At 55.7% G+C, this 22207-nt stretch overlaps 1 protein-coding gene across 8 annotated transcripts in view; it reads right to left on the minus strand.

The window, feature by feature from the left end:
• The window catches only part of LOC144736217 (double-stranded RNA-specific adenosine deaminase-like), a 68560-nt gene that overhangs the window by 7138 nt on the left and 39215 nt on the right, over positions 1 to 22207 (minus strand). For all 8 annotated transcript variants that reach the window (XM_078618832.1, XM_078618827.1, XM_078618831.1 and 5 more), the window contains 7 exons: positions 17002 to 17212; positions 15818 to 15911; positions 6323 to 6439; positions 4825 to 4964; positions 3940 to 4122; positions 1675 to 1808; positions 727 to 854 (listed from right to left, as the gene is read on the minus strand). In XM_078618832.1, coding sequence (XP_078474958.1) covers positions 727 to 854; positions 1675 to 1808; positions 3940 to 4122; positions 4825 to 4964; positions 6323 to 6439; positions 15818 to 15911; positions 17002 to 17212 — 1007 coding nt within the window. The remainder of the gene's footprint in view (positions 1 to 726; positions 855 to 1674; positions 1809 to 3939; positions 4123 to 4824; positions 4965 to 6322; positions 6440 to 15817; positions 15912 to 17001; positions 17213 to 22207) is intronic.

The following is a 22207-nucleotide window of genomic DNA, read 5'->3' on the forward strand; positions in this document are numbered from 1 at the left end:
TGTGTGCGCGCGCGTGTGTGCGTGTGTGTGCTTGCGGCACAACTAAAGACATTTGCCCCAACTGTCTGTTAAGATGCCATATGGGTCAGGAGCGGTGGCACAGTGGTTAGCGAGCTGCGCTATGAACCCTGCCACTCAAGTTTCAATCCCGCTGATGGCCGTCGCTGACAAATATCTGAATCAATCCTGGGCCTCCCCGAAGTGAACTCAGCAGCAAATGAATACCTGTTGCGGTGTGTTAACATCTCCACTCAGGAGACAAAGGCAGCCGGGCATGGTTCTGGCCACCTACCCCCTCGTGTGCCGTGCCGGCTCTCATAGGTGCTCGCTAACAGCACTTGCCCCCAAATTCTGTTAAGGGTATCCAGGGGATCTTGCCTGTGTGAGCAAGAGCACCTACTACGTGTGTGCATGTAGTAGGTGTGAGCGAGTGTGTGCATGTGTGCGTGCGTGAGAGCGTGCGTGCGTGAGAGCGTGCGTGCGAGTGGGCGTGTGCGCGTATGTGTGCGTGCGTGACTGCGAGTGAGCGAGTGAGCGTGTGCGCGTATGTGTGCGTGCGTGACTGCGAGTGAGCGTGTGCGCGTATGTGTGCGTGCGTGACTGCGAGTGAGCGAGTATGTGTGCGTGCGTGAGAGCGTGCGTGCGTGCGTGAGAGCGAGCGAGCAAGTGAGAGTGTACGCGTATGTGTGCGTGCGTGACTGCGAGTGAGCGAGTGAGCCTGCTTACGCGTTGTTGATCTTGCCGTGCGTGCCGTCTAGCACCTCCTCGGGCTGCCCCTCGGCGTTCCACGTGAGCGACGTCTCCTTCGTCTTCCCTGTCTGGCGGCCAGAGTCGTAGCGGCTCACACGACCCAGCTGACAAAGACAGACAACCCCCAGACTGTTGAGGCAAGTGCTGTTAGCGAGTAGCACTTATTATGGGGCCGGCACACGGTGGGTTGGCCAGCACCACGCCCGGCCGCATTTGTCTCCCGAGTGGCGATGATTACACATCGCACCAGGTACTCATTTGAGGCCGAGTCGACCTAGTGGAGGCCCAGGACCAGTTCAGATAATCGTCACTGGTGTTGGCCATGAACGCGAATCGAATTCGGTTCGCCGGGTTCGTAGCGCAGCGGCGCTAACCGCTACACTGTCGCTAATTGCACACACACACGCAAACCCATGCATTCACAGACGCAGTGCCTCACAGCAAAAAAGGCCTGGGTTCAATTCCCAGCACACTCATCGCGCAGCAACAAAAAACACACACACACAGGGCCAGGGCTCGAACTCACGAAACACCAAAACCCAGGGGCATGAGCCTGGTGCCAAACTTGGTGCCACCAGTAGACAAAAAGAGACACACAAACTCGGCACCAGGCTCGGAAACCACGCTCTCGGCATTGCCTGCGCGGCATTGGCGACACAGTCATAATGAAACCTAGAATCAGAATATTTATTGACACTGCTAGGAGGAATCCGATGAGCCGTAAAGCTCTTTTTTCCCCACAAACATTACGAAAATACGATTGGAGTCCAGAGTTTAGGAATGGCAAGAGTCATATTTATTTTATGTTTTATTTAACCACGTAAACCCCACTGGGCCATTAACCCACCGAGCCATTAGCTTCTTTATCGGAAGCAACCTGGCCACAAATGAAAGCTCAACGAAGCGGCTTGTCACGTGCGCTACCGTGGGGTGGTTGAGCCGGTACGCGGGCGGCAGCTGCTGCCCCCACAGGGAGTCCTCCTCCGCCTCGCCGGGTCCACGCTTGTCCAGGCGGCAGCAGACGGCCCGGGACAAGTGGCCGTGGCTGTAGAGGAACCCTGACGGCGGTGGGGGAGCAGCGGGCGAGGGGGAGGAGAGGGAGGCGATGGGGAGTGAATGCACGAGCGCGGCGCGTGCGGTGTTGTGTGCGTGCAGAGAGGAGGTGAGGAGTGGTGGCGGAGCGGTTAGCGCGCTGCGCTACGAATTCGGCAACACGGGTTCGATTCCCGCTCACGGTCAACACAAGCAACGATTACACTGGTCAACAAAATAAAAAGTTTTTTTCTGGTCTGGACTTTTGCAGCTGTTTTAGACTAATTTCAGGGTGCCGATTCCAAATCTGATCTCAGATTTGCTCTATCACATCTCATTTTTATGCTATCGGCATACCCCATTTTCATTGATTTTACCCGAAATTAACTCTGTCACTTATGATTGCAAGTTGTTGCGAGTCAGTGACTGCTTTAGTGTTAAAATATGGTGCTGTATTTTTAGGAGAGTGTGTTTATAATATCATTTTATGTAGATATCCACATTTATTTAATATTTTTCTTCTGCAGTTTTTATTGAAAATGCAATATTTGAGATCTCAAAAACCTGATGTGATAGACAAAAACTGATGCCAGATTTGGAATCAGCACCCCCAAATTACCATTAGACCGTTGGAATACCTTATGCCAGAAAAAGTGTGTTGACCAGTGTTATCTGAATCTGTCCAGGGCATCCTGCCCTAGGTCGACTCAACATCAAAGAGTACCTGGATGCGGTGTGTAAATGGCGGCACTGGGAAGACAAAGGCGGCGGGGGGTGTGGTGCTGGCCACCCACCCCCTCGTGCGCCGTGCCGGCCTTCATAGGTGCTACTCGTTAACAGCACTTGCCCCAACAGTTTTTAAAGGCTATACGGGGGATATCTGTCTTTGGAGAGGAGGAAGAGCGAGAGGGAGGTGATGGGGAGCGAATGTTTGATCCAGCGGTATTGGCGCAGGTGTTGTGAAAGATGGGAGCTGGACAAACAAGTGGTGATTGTTGTGGGGTTAGCGTTAGTCCAAGTGTCACGGTGGTAGCGTTAGAGCTAGTGTGTGAGGGTTAGCATTACTGTTGAGACTAGTGTTAACTTCAGGGCGAGCATTAGGAGTGGTGGTTAGTGTTAGCCTTACTGTTAGTGTCGCGGTGAGTGCATGTATTGACTAGGGTTAGTGAAGATGTTAGCATGAGAGTTAATGTTATGGGTAGGAGTAAAGTGGATAACCAGCGTGATGGTGCTCAGGTAGACAGGGGTAGGGGTAGAGTCGTACCGAGCGTGATGGAGCTCAGGTAGACAGGGGTAGGGGTAGAGTCGTACCGAGCGTGATGGAGCTCAGGTAGACAGGGGTAGGGGTAGAGCCGTACCGAGCGTGATGGAGCTCAGGTAGACAGGGGTAGGGGTAGAATCGTACCGAGCGTGATGGAGCTCAGGTAGACGGGGGTAGGGGTAGAGACGTACCGAGCGTGATGGAGCTCAGGTAGACAGGGGTAGGGGTTGAGTCGTACCGAGCGTGATGGAGCTCAGATAGACAGGGGTAGGGGTAGAGCCGTACCCAGCGTGATGGAGCTCAGGTAGACGGGGGTAGGGGTAGAGTCGTACCGAGCGTGATGGAGCTCAGGTAGACAGGGGTAGGGGTAGAGCCATACCGAGCGTGATGGAGCTCAGGTAGACAGGGGTAGGGGTAGAGTTGTACGGAGCGTGATGGAGCTCAGGTAGACAGGGGTAGGGGTAGAGTCGTACCGAGCGTGATGGAGCTCAGGTAGACAGGGGTAGGGGTAGAGTCGTACCGAGCGTGATGGAGCTCAGGTAGACGGGGGTAGGGGTAGAGACGTACCGAGCGTGATGGAGCTCAGGTAGACAGGGGTAGGGGTAGAGTCGTACCGAGCGTGATGGAGCTCAGGTAGACAGGGGTAGGGGTAGAGTCGTACCGAGCGTGATGGAGCTCAGGAAGACAGGGGTAGGGGTAGAGTCGTACCGAGCGTGATGGAGCTCAGGTAGACGGGGGTAGGGGTAGAGACGTACCGAGCGTGATGGAGCTCAGGTAGACAGGGGTAGGGGTAGAGTCGTACCGAGCGTGATGGAGCTCAGGTAGACAGGGGTAGGGGTAGAGTTGTACCGAGCGTGATGGAGCTCAGGTAGACAGGGGTAGGGCTAGAGCCGTACCGAGCGTGATGGAGCTCAGGTAGACGGGGTGCAGGAAGTGTGCGAGCAACGCGCCCTGCAGGCCCAGCACGTTCCAGCGCAGGATCTTGTCGCTGCACGACATCGTGCGCAGGCGCTCGCCGCGCTGGATGCCGTCCCAAGTGGGCACCACGTCGCTCGACTCCACGGGAATGGTGCCCTCGCCTGCTCTCACACACGCACACACGCGCGAGGTCGTACACGCGCGCACACACAAAGACAAGACAAACATCCCACCGCGCCGTGTAGCCTGTAACAGGACCTTTCCCGGCACACTGAGGAGTGAGATGCCCCTGTAGTTGTTACAGTCTGTGTGGTCCTCCCCCCCACGGCACTGCCTGCCTACCACAGCGTTGCCATCCGGCACCAACGAGGGGGTAGTGGGTTGTTTTTGCCGGACACACACACACGATCACACACAGAAGATCATACACACACACAAGATCATATACACACACAATCATCCACACAGAAGGTCTTGGGATCGATCCCAACCTTGACACGTGTATATTTGGAGTTTGCATATCTCTCTCTCTCCGTGGTTGTGTGGATTTTTCTCCAGGTCCTCCGGTTTTTCCCCTCACATTTAGAATGAACATCACGTGTTCTAGAGTATTTGCCTACGATAAATTTCCACGTGCTGAACCACTTCGTTGAGCTACCATTTGTGGCCAGGTCGCTTTTGAGAAAGAGCGACATAGTTCAGCGGGGGCCTTCCCTGCGGCCCTCACAGGAGACAACTGCCATACGATGCCGACCCTTGACCTCTCTCTGCCAATGACACCTCTGCTTACCACCTACACCCCACCGCGTGACCCCCCCCCCCCCCCCACACGACCCCCGCCCTCGCCATTCCCAACCGCTCACCGTTCTCGATCTTTGTCCGTAGCTTCCCCTGCCTGGCGTTATCGAAGAGGGGGCGGTGCGGCCCCCCGGAGGAGCCCCCCCCGTCGGCTGGCTCGCTGGCCGTCTTGTCGAAGATGGCACCGTCGCCGCACGGGGCGGTGCTGGGAGGCAGGAGGGGGGGGGGTTGGGGTCGGGGGGGGGGTCGGCGGTTCGTAGCGGGTGGGGGGGCGGGCAACGTCGTTAATCTTTTTAGATTTGAAGCTTTCGTGACTGCAAGGATTCATACTCTTAGGTTTTTTTCGGTAAAGTCACGTAGGTAAAAAATAAAATTAAAAGTTCATAAAAGTAATAATAAAAGCAGTAATATTTTATTTACATTATTACTTTTATTAACTTTTAATTTAATTTTTTACCTACGTGACTTTACCGAAAAAACCTAAGAGTCGTTAATCTTCGCTGAAGTTTTTTTTGTTTCGTGGGGTGGGCGGAACGGGCTATCGGTAGGCCTCGGAAAGGTAAGGTAAAAGGTCAAAAGCAACGAGCCTACCTTTACCCTACCTTGTGCCCTTACCGCATACAAATTACCCAATTACAGGGTAATTACTGGGGTACTACACATGAAAAAGGTTTATAACCGGTAAATGATAGGTAGAGCGCTTTATTCATATAGAATACTCTAGATGATTCCAATTTTAAATGGAGGTCACGGACTGCGCCACAGAGCTTTTAGCGAGCGGTAAACAAGGTATTTACCGGGTAATACTTCGCGCTGCCTTTACCCTACTGGGAAATTCTTCCGCGCTACCGTTACCCTACCCTTTACCTTACCCCTTGGCAAGTCGACACCTTTACCCTTTTAGCTTTACCCTTTTACCCGGTAAAAGGGTAAATTACCTTGCCGAGGCCTATCTATCGGCGGCCCCCTCCACGCACCGCCCCCCCCATCATCAAGAGCGCAAGTCGTAAACGGGGATCGTTAACGGGGGACGCAGCGAGAGGTCCGCTAGAAACCGGCGAGTCGAGGCGGAGCTCACGGGCGAGCGCGGCCTCCCGCTCGGTGCGTCCCTCGCGCGCCAAAGACGAGATCTCGCCGCTCGGGTTTTTTAACGGGCGACAGCGGTTGAAAGATTAAATTTCTCATTTATTTTGTTTGAACCAAGTGCCAACTGAAGGGACCAGAGTAGAGTCTCATTTGTGAGTGTCCTGGGGCATTCGTCTGCCAGTAGGGGGCGATGTTTGCTGCTGCTGCTGCTGCTGCGTGTAGAATCCCAATTGCATATTTGCGGTGTCATTTTCGCATTTTGCTAATTTTAACCGTCACGCTCGTGGCACACAACGACCCTAGTTCTGGCGAACGACGCCACGAGGGACGTTTCACGTCCGCTGCGAGCGAAGCAGACGGCGTGCGGCGACGCTACCACGGTTCACAACGCGCCGTCACCGCCCAAATCATGGGTCAGAGGTCACGGGTTTGCAGGGGGGGGGGCGGGGTCAGGACGGGGAGGGGTCATTAGGTCACCTGATGTAGAGGTGGAATTGAACGTCGTTCCTGACGGCCAACTTGCCGTCGAACTCGCAGAAGATGCTCTGATCGGGGTCGCTGGGGTCGTGCAACATCAGCTGACTGTAGAGGAACCTGCAGGGAGCGCACGCGCAACGCAGAGACACACCTCGTTAAGGCAAAGCGGTCTCCTTAATGTGTGTGCATGTGTAGGGGTGTTACGGGAGGGCGAACAAACACACAAGGGGTGGTTGTGCCCGCACGCGGAAGGATGCTTACATCCAAGTCCGCATCGGTTAGCCTGGGGGGCTGTAACGGCGCTGTGATCCCCCATGGCCCCACCCCTCGGGGGGGAGTTGCTATATAAGGCGGTGAGCCGGTGGGCTCGGAGTTCAGTGTTCAGCTTAAACCAGTGAAGAGAGAAGACCGGCTAGATAGGCCCTGGGACTCCCCTGGATCGTTGTCCAAGGACCGACCAGGGCAAGCCAGTGGCATGGCCCCGAGAGCCCAGAGCCGATGCTCTTTTAAGAGCAGGTCTGGTGACTAAGGGTGCCGTGATCCCAGCTTGGCCAGAGCTGGATCAGCTAGCCTCCCCTAGCTCTGTAGTGGAGGACCTGGGAGTAGGCTAGCCGGTTAGAGTTACTCGGGTCTCCCTGTTAGACGGGTGAAGGGGCCGTTACACCTTCGAGTGTTGTATACCTTGGCCTGTGCTGAGTGAACGTTATAATAAATAAGTGTGCCTCCGACTACGTCGTCTACGTCTCATTGAACCTACTACACACGTGTTGAACTTCGTGAGCAGCGTACGTAGTCAACCGTGCTACGTACGGAGATCGGCGGACCTCGTTAGGACCGAGAGACCTCGTCAAGGCCAGGAGACTCAAGAGTGAGCATCGGGTAGAGTGATACAGACAACGCATCATTGTCCACAGACATTAACAAGTCTTGAGAGAAACCCCCATCATCCAAAAGACAGAGACCTCGTCATGACCTCGTTAAGATAGATTTTGTTAAGGTACAGAGTGACCTTGTCCAGATGAAAGAGACACAAATGCATGCATGCAGAAACACAAACAGACGTACACAAATACAAATACGCAAATGCACGGACATAAATACACACAAGCGTGGACACAAGACGTAAACATACACACACAGACATATATATAGAGAACCGCAGAGACACAAATACACACATTCACAGGCCACAAGCACACATCAAGAGAAATAACAATGTCAAAGATCCCCATATAGCGTTAACAGACTGTTAGGGGAAGTGCTGTTAGCGAGCACCTGACACAGCACACGAGGAGGTGGGTGGCTAGCACCACGCCCGGCCGCCTTTGTCCCCTTAGTGGCAATGTTTACACACTGCACCAGATACTCATTTCAGGCTGAGTCGACCTAGGGGAGGCCCAGGACCTGTTTAGATTATCGTCACTGGTGTTGGCCGTGATTACCGCTACACTAAAAAAAAAACAATGACCCCCACACACACACAAGTACGTGCGCACGCACGCTTGCAAATTAACAAAAATCACACTGGGCAACGCGTCTTCAAATTTTCCCTTGCGGTGAAATGTCAAGAGCGCTGGGAGACTCGCACCCGAGTGGACGCTCGGTGATTAACACGATCATCGTCGTGCCGGAGCGATGGCAGGGTGACTCAGAGGTGAGGGCTCTGTGAGCTAGCACCACCGAGCTTGGCCTGGGTGTGAAACCGCACAGCAGCCTCTGATTTTGACACCCTACAGTGAGTCAGCCCGGTCACCAATCACTGCACAAGCAATGGAAATAAAACTCATCACGTGAAACTTTGATTAGTAATTGATTTTTGCGTTAGGCCAAGTAATGATCTGTATATGAATGTATGTATGTTCAGCATCTTTCGCACCATACGTAGCCAACCGTGCTGATTTCGTTGGTGCGGGACACATTCATGTTGTTAAGACCCCCTCCACCACCTAACAGAGCCGAACAACTTAATTTGTCACGCGCGCCGGCGTTTAAAGTGACAATTATTATTGCCGCCGCCACCGTCGTCATGGATTCAGCTCTCGCATCGGTAAAACAGAAAGTACGGTTCGCGCAACCGAACGGAGCATGGATCGTACACAATACTGGCTGCCGGAAAAACCCCACGCGCAACGTGACATCTTCTTTGTCTGGGCTAATTTTAAATATCAGAACGACTGTCGCGTGACGAGCACGGGAGCGAGAGAAAGTCGAAGACGTCGCCTCGAGTGCCGTGCGACTCAGTAACAGAGCGGGCGGTGCGCGGGCCCTGCGAGACTTCCGAATGGATTCTTCCCCTCGTGACGACGCGACGGTCGGGGGGGGGGGGGGACATCAGAGGAGACGAAAAACAAACGAATAAAAACTTTTAAAAAAGCAATCAGGCCAGCCTGACAGGGAGAGGCGGTGGCTGCAACGCCAGCAAAGCACACGACGACCACAAAGTCAGGGAGGCAATGTGAGCTGCGTTCAAGGTGGGTGGGGGGAGCGTCGTCGACGGGGGTGGTCGGGTCAGCAGTGGGCGCTGTTGCAGAGGCTATCGCGATCTGCGGGGGGAAGCACGCGGCGTCGTGCGTGGCTGGGGCAAGCGGGGTGAGTAGCAGGTGGGCGAGCGATTCCTAGATCGGCGGGTAGGACGACTGTGTGTCAGGTGGTGTGAGAGGGTAGGTAAGTGGAGTGTAGATTGGTAGGCAGGTTGGTGTTTAGGTGGGGGGAGTGGGTAGGCAATTTAACACGTAGGCTTTCGCGACCAATATTATGCATATTAGAGGCGTTTTGGGTTAGATCGTGTAAATATAAATGCATCGTTAAATCCTCCACCATGCGACACAGCCAATTAGTAAGGTTTGTCACGTGAACAAAACATGCCATGGCTGTCGCCCGATGAGGCTGGTTATAATTACCGGCGAAATGTCGTACTCAAATTGTAAATGTTATGGGTTTGCTCTCCAACACACCGGTGTGCTGTAGTAGTAACGAATTGCCATTTTTTTTTTTTACAAACCCTTACTAATAATTGGCTGTGTCGGGCGGCGGCGGGTTTAACGACACATTTATATTCACGCGATCTCACCCAAAAACTCGATTATGGGTAGGGAAGTGAAAGAGGAGATGGATTGGTGTGCTGATCGGCGAGTGGGTGGATGAGTTGGGTTGGTGGGGGAATATACAAGTGAAAAGGAATATTGTTGGTAGGTTGTTGTGTTGATACGGCGAGTGGGTAGGTGAGTAACTCGGTGAGCGGACTCACCCATTCAACCCCTCACCCATTCCTCACTCACTCGCTCACCTTCCTGTATTTACCACTCGCCTACCTAACTGCAATTGTTAACCAATAAATGAGTGGCATGAGTGAGCGATCAAGTTGGTGACTGACGTATTGGTGTGTGGATGAGTGAGCGAGCATGTCAGCAGGTGTGACTGACGGACGAGCGGCTGACTTGGGCAACCGCGCCTAAAATCAAAACCACCACCGCCGCCGCCACCACCACCGCCACGAAAACTGACATCAATGGAGACCGCCACCGCCCACCACACCCATCCAACCGCCGGTTCAAACGGCGTTTCATCCGATGCCGTTACGATTCCGGGGTGGTGCAGGGGGCATTCCTTCTCACGCACACCACACACCCTGCAGAGTCACGACCGTACAACGCATTGGCCCGTTGTGTTCGTGGTTACGGAGATTGGCGATAATGCCGTACGCCGGTCCGTCGTCCGACACCCGGCACGACGACGGCGCGTTGGGGGCTTGTTCCGGTGCTGCTAAAACGGTAAAGGTGTAGCCCTGCAACAGCTTTTCTCGCGCCAATGCTGGCGGAACGCCTCGCTGGCTAAAAGGTGAAACTCTAGAGCCCCCCCCCCATCACCTCCAAATACGAGAGCGTTTTGGCCTACTCTTCCACACGGGCTGAACATCGTGGAATGGGGGGGGGGGTACACACACTTCACCCAATCACATCTGTGCTCGCGCCGAGGAACGGAATCGAAGCCGGGGGCCGACCTCGCGAGTCTGACGCCGGTGCCGACTGGTGCGCCCGGTGTTCTGCGCCAAACGAGCCCCCCGCACACCGACCAGCCGGCGCTCTCGCCCTGAGCAACACTCGCAATCAATGCCGCTCATTCAAGTCTGGCGCTAAATATTGATAAATATCGACCACAGCAGTCCCCTTAGAACTCCCGTAAATCTATTTACTGCTCACAAAGCCATGAACCCGCGTTACGTTGGTGGGGGTGCGAGAGTCCACGTTGCGCGACCCTCTGGTCGGGGGAACACCGCGACACGGGAGGTCGCCGGCTCCATCTCCCGGCGCGGCGGTCGAAGCAACGGTGGCGAGCTTCTCGATTCCTCCCCCCCAAGGTTCTTCCGTCCGCCCAGCGGCATAAAAGTGGCTTCATCGATTGGCAGGCCGCGCGCGGCGAGGTCAAGCGTGGCTACTCGCGCCTCTTCCCAGACGTTTAGGACAGCGTGGAAGAGTAGGCCAAGTACCCTCTCTACGGTGCCCTCTGAGTAGGGGGGGTGGGGGGCCCTTCCACCGGCAGTGACGTGAGCACGCGATTGTGGGGGCTGCATCTCTGCCCTGGCCACCACCGATGTAAGTACGGGCGTGACGACGACGACGACACGTAGGAGAATATCGATTGCTAAGCGTCTATATCTCGCGTCACGTCGCGAGATGCATTTTCTCTCCTCCCCACCACCCCGGCCGCGGCTGTTGCGTTGCTTTGTGTGACCGCGGGACTGCGGTGAGCACCGTTGGCTACGTACGGACCAGGTGGGCAGGAAGCCGTGATAACACTACCCCAAATCCACCCGGTCTGGACATGAAAGGCCTGGGTCCGACCCTCCTTTCTCTCGCGCGCGCTCGTCCCCCCGTCTCCTGCCCCCCCACCCCCGCCCGCGTCGACCCGGAGGTCTCCGTCGCCATGGTGACGCGGGTGTCCCAGCGCCTACCACCGCAATCACCCGGAATGCGCCCGGTATTAGTCGGGTCTGCAAAGCCCAGCAGGGGTTTGAGACTGGACTAGCACCACCACCACGCGTAACAGTCGCTACAGGTTACAGGGCCACGCACGGCAGTGCAGCAAACTCCACTGTTGTACCATACTCGTACGCCCCAACGTCTACGCTCCGTGCCTTCACCAAGCCGCCTAGACCAGTGTGGTGAAGTATGATGAAAACAATAACGCCCCCCCCCCCAATCTCATCTTCTCATAGTCTGGTGCACGGGGCGAGCCCCCCCCCTCCCGGCCCCGTGGTGCAGTTGCACCGCCTGCACAGCCGACGGCTACCGAAGCCAACTGGCGATCTTCGCGCTCAGAAAGTTACGTCGGCGGCGACGACCGCCGGTGACACATTGAGATCCAGGGTTCTTTGCGGTCGATTGTAATCCCCCCCCCACACCACCCTTGTCCCAACCCCCGCAGATCAATTATGCATCGCTTGCAATCAATTACAATCACTTACAACGCGGTCTAGAGAGCACAGCTCCGTTAAAGGGTCGCTTCTTCAATTATTTATGAGCGGTGGCGATTGATGGACGGACCGACGCACGCACGAACGGGCACACGGACGGGCGGATAGAGTGACAGCAGTGACAGAGGAACAGATCGGCGCGGGGAGGGATAGACGAATGGACAGACGGACGGATAGATAAGCATACGAATGGACAGGCAGACGGACAAGCACGCGGGCGGATGAATGGACGGATGAAGAGACTGACAGGTTGGGTAGACAGACAGAGAGACGCGGAAACAGGCGGGCAGATGGCAAGAGAGAGATAGAGCGACAGGCAGACAGACGGACACAAAGATCTATTTTTGGAAAGAGTGGCAGCCAAAGAGACAATTGGACAAAAAATATGCAGACAAACGAACAGACAGAGAGACCAGCAGACAGGCAGGCGGGCAGGCATGCGGGCAGACAGACAGATGGAAAATAGACAGAATGGCAGACAGACTAACAAATGGATAAATGGACAAACCAGGCAGCCCAGCATGCAGACGCAGAAACATGGACAGAAAGACAAAGAGACAAACAAACACGCAGATGGACAGGCAGCCAACGCGCAGACAGACAGACAGCAAGAGATGGATGGTGAGTGTTAGGGTGGATGGGCCAGTGGAAGGCGGAGGGGAAATTGAAAGCTGGAAACTGGGTCAAGAGGAGGCAGGTGCATGGGGGTGCATGGGGGGTGGAGGCGGTCTGTGGGGGGGGGGGCATGCCAGGGGGATCCCACACGGAACAGCGAGCATGGTGAATTCACTCGCCAGGGTCAATCACGTCTCTCCGTGTGCACGCAACAAAGACAAAGATCCCCCGTGTAGCCTTAACAGACTGTTGCAGAAAGTGCTGTTAGCGAGCAGCTTTGAAGGCCGGCACGGCACACGATGGGGTGGGTGGCCAGCACCACCCTAGTGGCGATGTTTACACACCGAACCAGGTACTCGTTTGAGGCCGAGTCAACCTAGGGGAGGCCCAGAACCGGTTCAGATAATCATCAGTGGTGTTGGCCACGAGTGGGATTCGAGCTTGGGTCTCTGGGTTTGTAGCGCAGCGCGCGAACTGCTACACTATCGCTCCCCACCCAAAACAACACAACAAAGATCCCCCGTTTAGCCTTAACAGACTGTAGGGGCAAGTGCTATTAGCGAGCACCTATGAAGGCTGGAACGGCACACGAGGGGGTGGATGGCCAGCACCACGCCCGACTGCCTTTGTCTCCCCAGTGGCGATGTTTACACACCGCACCAGGTACTCATTTGAGGCTGAGTCGACCTAGGGGAGGCCCAGGACCGGTTCAGATAACCGTCACTGGTGTTGGCCGTGATCGGGAATCGAACCCGTGTCGCCGGGTTCATAGCGCAGCGTCGCGCTAACCGCTACACCACCGCTCCCCACAACACACACAACAGACAAAGATCCCCCGTGTAGCTTGCACAAGCTGCTGGGGCAAGTGTTCTTAGTGGGCACATGTTAAGGCCGATGAGGCACACGAGGGGATGGGTGGCGCCAGCACCACCATGCCTAGCCACCGTTGTGTGGGGGGGGTGGGGTGGGGAGCTGGGGGGGGGGGGTGGGGGGGGGGGCTGTGCGTGTTTCCCCTTCGCGTCGCGATTATTTCCGCGGCGCTCGGGCAAATATCGTTGGCCGGCGGGAAAGAGTCTTAGCCGGGGACGGCGCTGCGGACAAACAAAGGTGGGCGGTCACCTTAATTCAATCCAAAGGGCAGCCGGACAATATGAGCCGCATCGAGGGAGTGCAGGATTAGGGAAATAAAGCGTGTGTTGTGGCATTCCAGAAGGAATAAATAAACAGGTAAATAATTAAGGGGGCTATATGGAAAATTAAATAAACTCGTCCCATCGCGTTGTCGCGCGCCAGTGAATAACTTTTCAAATTAAAAGATTTTCTTTTCCTTCGGGGGAAAATGGCTTTTTAAATTTTTAATAAACATTTTTTATGCTCTTCCTAATGCACTCGGAGCTGTTGTGTGTGTGTTTGTGTGGCGTGTGTGTGTGTGTGTGGCATGATGTGTGTGTCTGTGTGCGATCGGGTGGGGAGCGGTGGTGTGTGTGTGTGTGGCGTGGCGTGTGCGTGATGTGTGCGTGTGTGCGATCGGGTGGGGAGCGGTGATGTGTGTGGCGTGGCGTGGCGTGTGCGTGATGTGTGCGTGTGTGCGATCGGGTGGGGAGCGGTGATGTGTGTGGCGTGGCGTGTGCATGATGTGTGTGTGGCGTGGCGTGATGTGTGTGTGTGGCGTGGCGTGTGGTGCGTGTGTGGGCGATCGGGTGGGGAGCGGTGGCACAGCAATTAGCGCGCCGCGCTACGAACCCCGGTGACCCGGGTTCGATTCAAGCTCACGGCCACCAACACCCAGTGACGATTATCTGAACTGTTTCAGGGCCTCCCCTAGGTTGCCTCGGCCTCAAATGAGTACCTGGTGCGCTGTGTAAAAACATCGCCACTGGGGAGACCAAGGCGGCCGGGCGTGGTGTTGGCCACCCACCCCCTCGTGTGCCATGCCGGCCTTCATGAGTGCTCATCAACAGCACTTGCCCCAACAGCCTGTTAAAGCTACACGGGGGATCAATGTCTTTGTGCGGATCGGGCGAGTGGATCTGTGTGCGAGTGACTGTCTTTGTGCGTGTGGAGCGGCAGCACAGCGGTACAAACCCAGCGACCCGAGTGCGATTCACGCTCACAACCAATAGCCGTGGCGAATATTTGCACCGGTTCTGGGCCTCCTCTGGGGCGACTCAGCCTCAAATTAGTACCTGGGTGCAGGTGTGTATGCATCAGCACTGGGGAGACAAAAGGTTGGTGGGCCGTGATGTCTGCCCCCAACAAGGCTACAGGAGGGATCTCTGTCTCTGTGTGCATATACGTGTCTCTGCCCGTGTCTCCGAGCGAATCTGAGTTATATATAGGCTTTCGGTAAAGTTACGTAGATATGTTCAAAGAAAATAGCAAAAAACACCGACGCTTCGATCGTAACACAAGCGGTCATGATGAAAAGGGAGTTAGCTTCTAAAGGCAAACTGTTTTATAAACTGTTGAAATGGGCATAGCCCAAATGTCAGCAGCCAATGTTAATGTAAGTGGTGGGCAGCAACCAACTAACGTCGGAAAGTGGTAGGATGGCAACATCACAGCCAGTTATGACTTGGTTGATAACGTCCTTCCAATGACGGCTCAGTTTGTACCCATCTTCTCGGTTGAAATTGTGTCCGTGTCTGTATATATCTGGATGGCTTCATGAACGAATCTTTGTTGTTAGCCAGTGGGCTTGCAGAGTATCTTCGTCTGAGAGAAATCAATTTCGCGTGAGCCCACCGCATTAAAACAATGATCAGCCACAGCCGAGGTATTGGTCCTACCGTGTTTCAGATCTGCCTTATGACGTGTCGCTTAGTTTCCCCAATGTAACAACTGCCGCAGACACAGCTTAGTTTGTAGACGCCGTGTACGCGGTCGTCCCTTCCAACCTGGCGTCTCTTCTGGGCTGCACACAACTCAACATCAGTGCCCTGTTTTATCCGAACCGTTTCTGGTCGCGAGGTCGACGCGGCCATTAAATGAGCGCTGGGACGCGGTGTGCGGATGCTGGCGCTGGTGAGACCAAGGCGGACGGGCTTGGGGGTGTGGATGTGGGGGTGTGGATGCGTGGGTGGGTACGTGCGTGGGTGCGTGCGTAGGTGGGTGCATGCGTGAGTGTGTGGGTGGGTACATGCGTGGGTGGGTGCGTGGGTGGGTGCGTGGGTGGGTGCATGCGTAGGTGGGTGCATGCGTGGGTGCATGCGTGGGTGCATGCGTGGGTGTGTGCATGCGTGCGTGGATGGGTGCGTGCATGCGTGGATGGGTGCGTGCGTGGGTGCATGGGTGGGTAGGCGCGTGCGTGCCTGGTTGGGCGCGTGGTTGGGTGCGTGGGTGGGCATGTGTGTGGGTGGGTATGTGGGTAGGTGGGTGGTTGCGTGCGTGGGTGCGTGCATGGTTACCGTATGAATCCACGCCGCGCGATGATCTCGGCGTGGGAATCGTTCACGGTCTCGCCCTTCAGGCTCAGCTCCTCTCCCTTCACACAGCGGTTTCCTGCTCGCACAAAAACAAAGAGCCCCCGAACAGGCTTCAGAGACCGTTTGGGGAAAGTGCTGGTAGCGAGTAGCATCTGTGAAAGTTGGCACGGCACACGACGGGGTGGGTGGTCAGCACCACGCGCGGGCCGCCTTTGTCTCCCCCAGTGGCGACGTTTACTACACACCGCACCGGGTACTAATTTGAGGCTAAGTCGACCTAGGGAAGGCCCAAGACCGGTTCAGATAACCGCCACTGGTGTTGGCCGTAAGCGGGAATCGAACTCGGGTCGCCGGGTTCGGAGTGCAGCGCGCTAACCACGACACTACCGCTCCCTAGGCTACCACTACCCTCTTCTTACTCTTGTACAAAGACAAAGCTCCCCCGAATAGCCTTAATAGACTCTTGGGGCAAGTGCTGTTAGCGAGCGCCTATGAAGGCTGGCAAGGCACACGAGGAGGTGGGTGGCCAGCACCGCGCCCGTTCGCATTTGTCTTGCCAGTGGCGATGTTTACAAACTGCACCAGGTACTCATTTAAGGCTGAGTCGGCCTAGGGGAGGCCCGGGACCGGTTCAGATTATTCGTCACTGGTGATGGCCATGAGCAGGAATCAAACTTGGGCGGCCGAGTTCGTAGCGCAGTGCGAGAAACTGCAACACTACCGCTCCCCACTGTTCACACACACACACACACGCCTCATTTGAGGCTGAGTCGGCCTAGGGGAGGGCCCAGGACCGGTTGAGTGGGAATCGAACCCGGGTCGCCGGGTTTGTAGCACAGTGAGCTAACTGCTACACTACCACTCCCCACGACTCTTGTGGTCTTTGACACACAAACACAAGCACACAGACAATTAGCACGTCGGGCCTCCCTCAGTGCACCGCAGCCTCCGACGTCGCCACTCGTTTTGTCCCGGCCCGCGTCTTCCTCCAGATTCGTCAATTTCGTCACGACGCAGTCGGCGGCCGCGCTTTAAGTTCGGCCGCTTCGCGGGTCATCGTCGCCCACAATGCAACGGCAACACTTCGCGGGCCCGCATCTTCCGTCGCCAGTCTCGTCGACGGCATTCGGACCGCGTGTGCGCGTGCGATCGAGCGGTTGACCTACCGACCCCGAGGCTGACCACCAGGGCGCTGTCCATGCTGCCCGGGGCGGGCCCGTCGCTCTCCACCTCGGCCGGCCCCCTCGTCATGACGATGGCCGCCATCACCTTGCGCCCGACGAGCTGCGAGCGGCTCTCCTCGGCGATGGCGTCCAGCGTGGCGGTGCTCATCTCGGCCACCTCGTCGTGGAAGGTTCGGTCCGGCACCGAGAAAGCCTGCCGGGGCACGTGGGCAAAGCGAGGGGGGTCAAGGTGATAGCCGCTGACGGTTGCCATATGGAGGGCGGCCGCTACCGGATCTCACCCCACCGCCACCTCTGTCCACCCGGCGGCACGAATGGGTGCAGCCGCGGTCAGCTGATCGGTGGGTAATGTGCGGTGGGGGGGTAAACTATGGGTCAGCAACATCTTTCATACCTAATATAATCACCCAGAAATGTCTGTCCTGAACGCTCGTGACATCACTCCACATCAACCAGCCCCCCTCATTAATATTCAGGAGCAGGTGACGTCCTCCAAATGGACACCCCCCCCAATTCATAATAATTAGCGGTTGACGTCACTCCACATGGGGGGGCGAGGCGCCTCCTCCCCCCTCCTCGGTGTCAACTTACAACCCTCACGTCACGCGATCTCCGTAACGCTATTGAGACATCAAAGTAAAAAGGACGTCACGATGAACAAGAGATTACAACCTTAAAATGAAATAGCTCTGTCACGGCGCCCTTACAAATTGCACGCGCATTTGTAATAAAGCTCGTTGAGGCGACTTCTGGAATCCGTCTTTTATTCAACTTGTATTACAGCTTTCCTTCACGCTGCTGACAGGCAGCGTGAGAGGGACAGATAGAGAGAGAGACACACCGCCACGTGGCAACCCGGAGCCCCGCTCCCGCATGGCCCCCTTCCTCTGTTCGTTCCCGTTCTGACCATGTGTCGTTCGTCTCCACCCCTATTTAATACCCGGGTCACGTGGTACGTTTCCGCCAATTCTCGTTAGCCTCCATGGAATATTCCAGGCTCCCTCGTCAGCTCCCGGGACCACGCCCCTGACTCATCTCCCCATTGGCTGTGGCCAAAGCCAGCAGAACCAATCCTTACAGCTGTCACCTTTCCATTACGTCTGGGCCATGCCCCTAGGCTTCCCCCCTATTGGCTGTAAACCAGGACCGGCAGAGCCAATCATCATGACGAGTTGTGATACGTCAGTGAGCCGGATATATCCTTACATTACACATTGATGCAATGAATATATCACGTCGCGGTCTGCTTTTCGCTTGCAAATTTCAGATTTACTGCAATACACCCGTCCTTGGATGGGCAAAAGACGAGTTAGTTTTGAATTCAGATTATTCAGAAGTGCACAGCTCCAGTAGCTTCCTAATATCGGAAGGAAGAGTGTTCCAGACGGCCGCAGAACCGGATTTGAAAGCGTGCGATGCGGTGACCACCGTCTTTGTTCGATGGCCAGCCAAAAACAGCTGCTGCGAGGAAGACCGGAGTTTGCATGATCGATTATGCTCCTTGACAAAGTGGAGGCTGTTCTGCCACCAGTCCCTGCGCTAGCTTCTGGGTCGCAGCGCTATCCGCCGGGTCTCTGTGCCATCACGGTACCGGTAACCGCGTACACAAATAGAACTCTCCCACCACTCTGAGTCTCCACGTGGCACATAGCCTGAGTGGCACAAAGACTGGGTGGCACGTAGACTGGGTGGCACGTAGACTGGGTGGCACGTAGACTGGGTGGCACGTAGATTGGGTGGCACGGAGACTGGGTGGCACGTAGAATGGGTGGCACAGAGACTGGGTGGCACGTAGAATGGGTGGCACGTAGAATGGGTGGCACGTAGAATGGGTGGCACGGAGACTGGGTGGTACGTAGAATGGGTGGCACGTAGAATGGGTGGCACGTAGATTGGGTGGCACGTAGACTGGGTGGCACGTAGATTGGGTGGCACGTAGATTGGGTGGCACGTAGACTGGGTGGCACGGAGACTGGGTGGCACGTAGAATGGGTGGCACGTAGATTGGGTGGCACGTAGATTGGGTGGCACGGAGACTGGGTGGCACGGAGACTGGGTGGCACGTAGAATGGGTGGCACGTAGACTGGGTGGCACGTAGATTGGGTGGCACGTAGACTGGGTGGCACGTAGACTGGGTGGCACGTAGACTGGGTGGCACGTAGATTGGGTGGCACGTAGACTGGGTGGCACGGAGACTGGGTGGCACGTAGAATGGGTGGCACGTAGATTGGGTGGCACGTAGACTGGGTGGCACGTAGACTGGGTGGCACGTAGATTGGGTGGCACGTAGACTGGGTGGCACGGAGACTGGGTGGCACGTAGAATGGGTGGCACGTAGATTGGGTGGCACGTAGATTGGGTGGCACGTAGACTGGGTGGCACGGAGACTGGGTGGCACGTAGAATGGGTGGCACGTAGATTGGGTGGCACGGAGACTGGGTGGCACGGAGACTGGGTGGCACGTAGAATGGGTGGCACGTAGACTGGGTGGCACGTAGATTGGGTGGCACGTAGACTGGGTGGCACGGAGACTGGGTGGCACGTAGAATGGGTGGCACGTAGACTGGGTGGCACGTAGATTGGGTGGCACGTAGACTGGGTGGCACGGAGACTGGGTGGCACGTAGAATGGGTGGCACGTAGACTGGGTGGCACGTAGATTGGGTGGCACGTAGATTGGGTGGCACGTGGACTGGGTGGCACGGAGACTGGGTGGCACGTGGACTGGGTGGCACGGAGACTGGGTGGCACGTAGATTGGGTGGCACGTAGATTGGGTGGCACGTGGACTGGGTGGCACGTAGACTGGGTGGCACGGAGACTGGGTGGCACGTGGACTGGGTGGCACGGAGACTGGGTGGCACGTGGACTGGGTGGCACGTGGACTGGGTGGCACGGAGACTGGGTGGCACGTAGAATGGGTGGCACGTAGATTGGGTGGCACGTAGATTGGGTGGCACAGAGACTGGGTGGCACGGAGACTGGGTGGCACAGAGACTGGGTGGCACGTAGAATGGGTGGCACGTAGATTGGGTGGCACAGAGACTGGGTGGCACGGAGACTGGGTGGCACGTAGATTGGGTGGCACAGAGACTGGGTGGCACGGAGACTGGGTGGCACGGAGACTGGGTGGCACGGAGACTGGGTGGCACGGAGACTGGGTGGCACGTAGATTGGGTGGCACAGAGACTGGGTGGCACGGAGACTGGGTGGCACGGAGACTGGGTGGCACGTAGATTGGGTGGCACGTAGACTGGGTGGCACGTAGATTGGGTGGCACGTAGATTGGGTGGCACGGAGACTGGGTGGCACGGAGACTGGGTGGCACGTAGACTGGGTGGCACGTAGAATGGGTGGCACGTAGACTGGGTGGCACGTAGACTGGGTGGCACGTAGACTGGGTGGCACGGAGACTGGGTGGCACGTAGAATGGGTGGCACGTAGACTGGGTGGCACGTAGACTGGGTGGCACGTAGATTGGGTGGCACGTAGACTGGGTGGCACGTAGACTGGGTGGCACGTAGATTGGGTGGCACGTAGAATGGGTGGCACGTAGACTGGGTGGCACGTAGACTGGGTGGCACGTAGACTGGGTGGCACGTAGACTGGGTGGCACGTAGAATGGGTGGCACGTAGATTGGGTGGCACGTAGACTGGGTGGCACGGAGACTGGGTGGCACGTAGAATGGGTGGCACATAGATTGGGTGGCACGTAGACTGGGTGGCACGGAGACTGGGTGGCACGTAGAATGGGTGGCACGTAGATTGGGTGGCACGTAGACTGGGTGGCACAGAGACTGGGTGGCACGTAGAATGGGTGGCACGTAGACTGGGTGGCACAGAGACTGGGTGGCACGTAGAATGGGTGGCAGGTAGATTGGGTGGCACGTAGATTGGGTGGCACAGAGACTGGGTGGCACGTAGAATGGGTGGCACGGAGACTGGGTGGCACGTAGAATGGGTGGCACGTAGAATGGGTGGCAGGTAGATTGGGTGGCATGTAGATTGGGTGGCACGTAAAATGGGTGGCACATAGATTGGGTGGCACGTAGACTGGGTGGCACGTAGACTGGGTGGCACGTAGAATGGGTGGCATGTAGAATGGGTGGCACGTAGAATGGGTGGCACGTAGACTGGGTGGCACGTAGACTGGGTGGCACGGAGATTGGGTGGCACGTAGACTGGGTGGCACGGAGATTGGGTGGCACGGAGATTGGGTGGCACGTGGATTGGGTGGCACATAGATTGGGTGACACATAGATTGGGTGGCACGTGGATTGGGTGGGCACATAGATTGGGTGGCACGGAGATTGGGTGGCACGTAGATTGGGTGGCACATAGATTGGGTGGCACGTGGATTGGGTGGCACGGAGACTGGGTGGCATGCAGACCAAGTGACACGTAGATCGATTGGCATGACGACCGTGATGACAGTGACATTAATGACGATTATGGTATTTGAGAGGATGATGCCATGAAGAATTAGTTCAATCACGCAGACGGAGATAACAAACAAAAACTTTAATGCCACTGTTGATGGTGACGTCGATGGTGATGACAATAATACATGATGAAATAAGAATAGGCTTTACCCTTTTTCGGCAATAAGACAGTTGGTGTCACGGTGTTTAAACACCAAATAGTTACCTATTGGGAGGCATAAAGTCTAACCACACATGTTTGTGGTAAAACATGTAAACAAACACGCTTTCATAATGTATGCATTTTCTTGGTTCGTTCGGTAGAAAATTATTCTTGTGGATTTCACACCTGATGACGATTGCTTGTGTTGCAGTCGAACCGTCGTGAGAATTAGATTGTTTTATAGTTTTATTATTTTATTATTTCCCTTCTACGTGACTTTACCGAAAGAACCAAGATTATGAATCCCTGCAGTCACGAAAGCTTTAAATCAAAGTGTTTGCATTGTCGTTGAAAGTTGATTGGCCGACACCAGAGAGACTCCTTAATGGCCTTGTCTCACCAGCAGTGCTGGACCAGAGAACACCGCCAAAAGGGGAAAAGCACAAAGCAAAACGCAAATATATCAAAGCATTCATACAAATGGTCCCACAGAGATAATAAGACACATAACAGCGATGGCGATGATTTGGGCAGCATCGACAACAATAAGCTATCTTCTTGGTTCTTTCGGTAAAGTCACGTAGAAGGGAAATAATAAAATAATA

Source organism: Lampetra planeri, chromosome 59 (genome assembly GCF_965212315.1).
Source record: "Lampetra planeri chromosome 59, kcLamPlan1.2.h2, whole genome shotgun sequence".
In the NCBI taxonomy this organism is placed as follows: domain Eukaryota; kingdom Metazoa; phylum Chordata; class Hyperoartia; order Petromyzontiformes; family Petromyzontidae; genus Lampetra; species Lampetra planeri.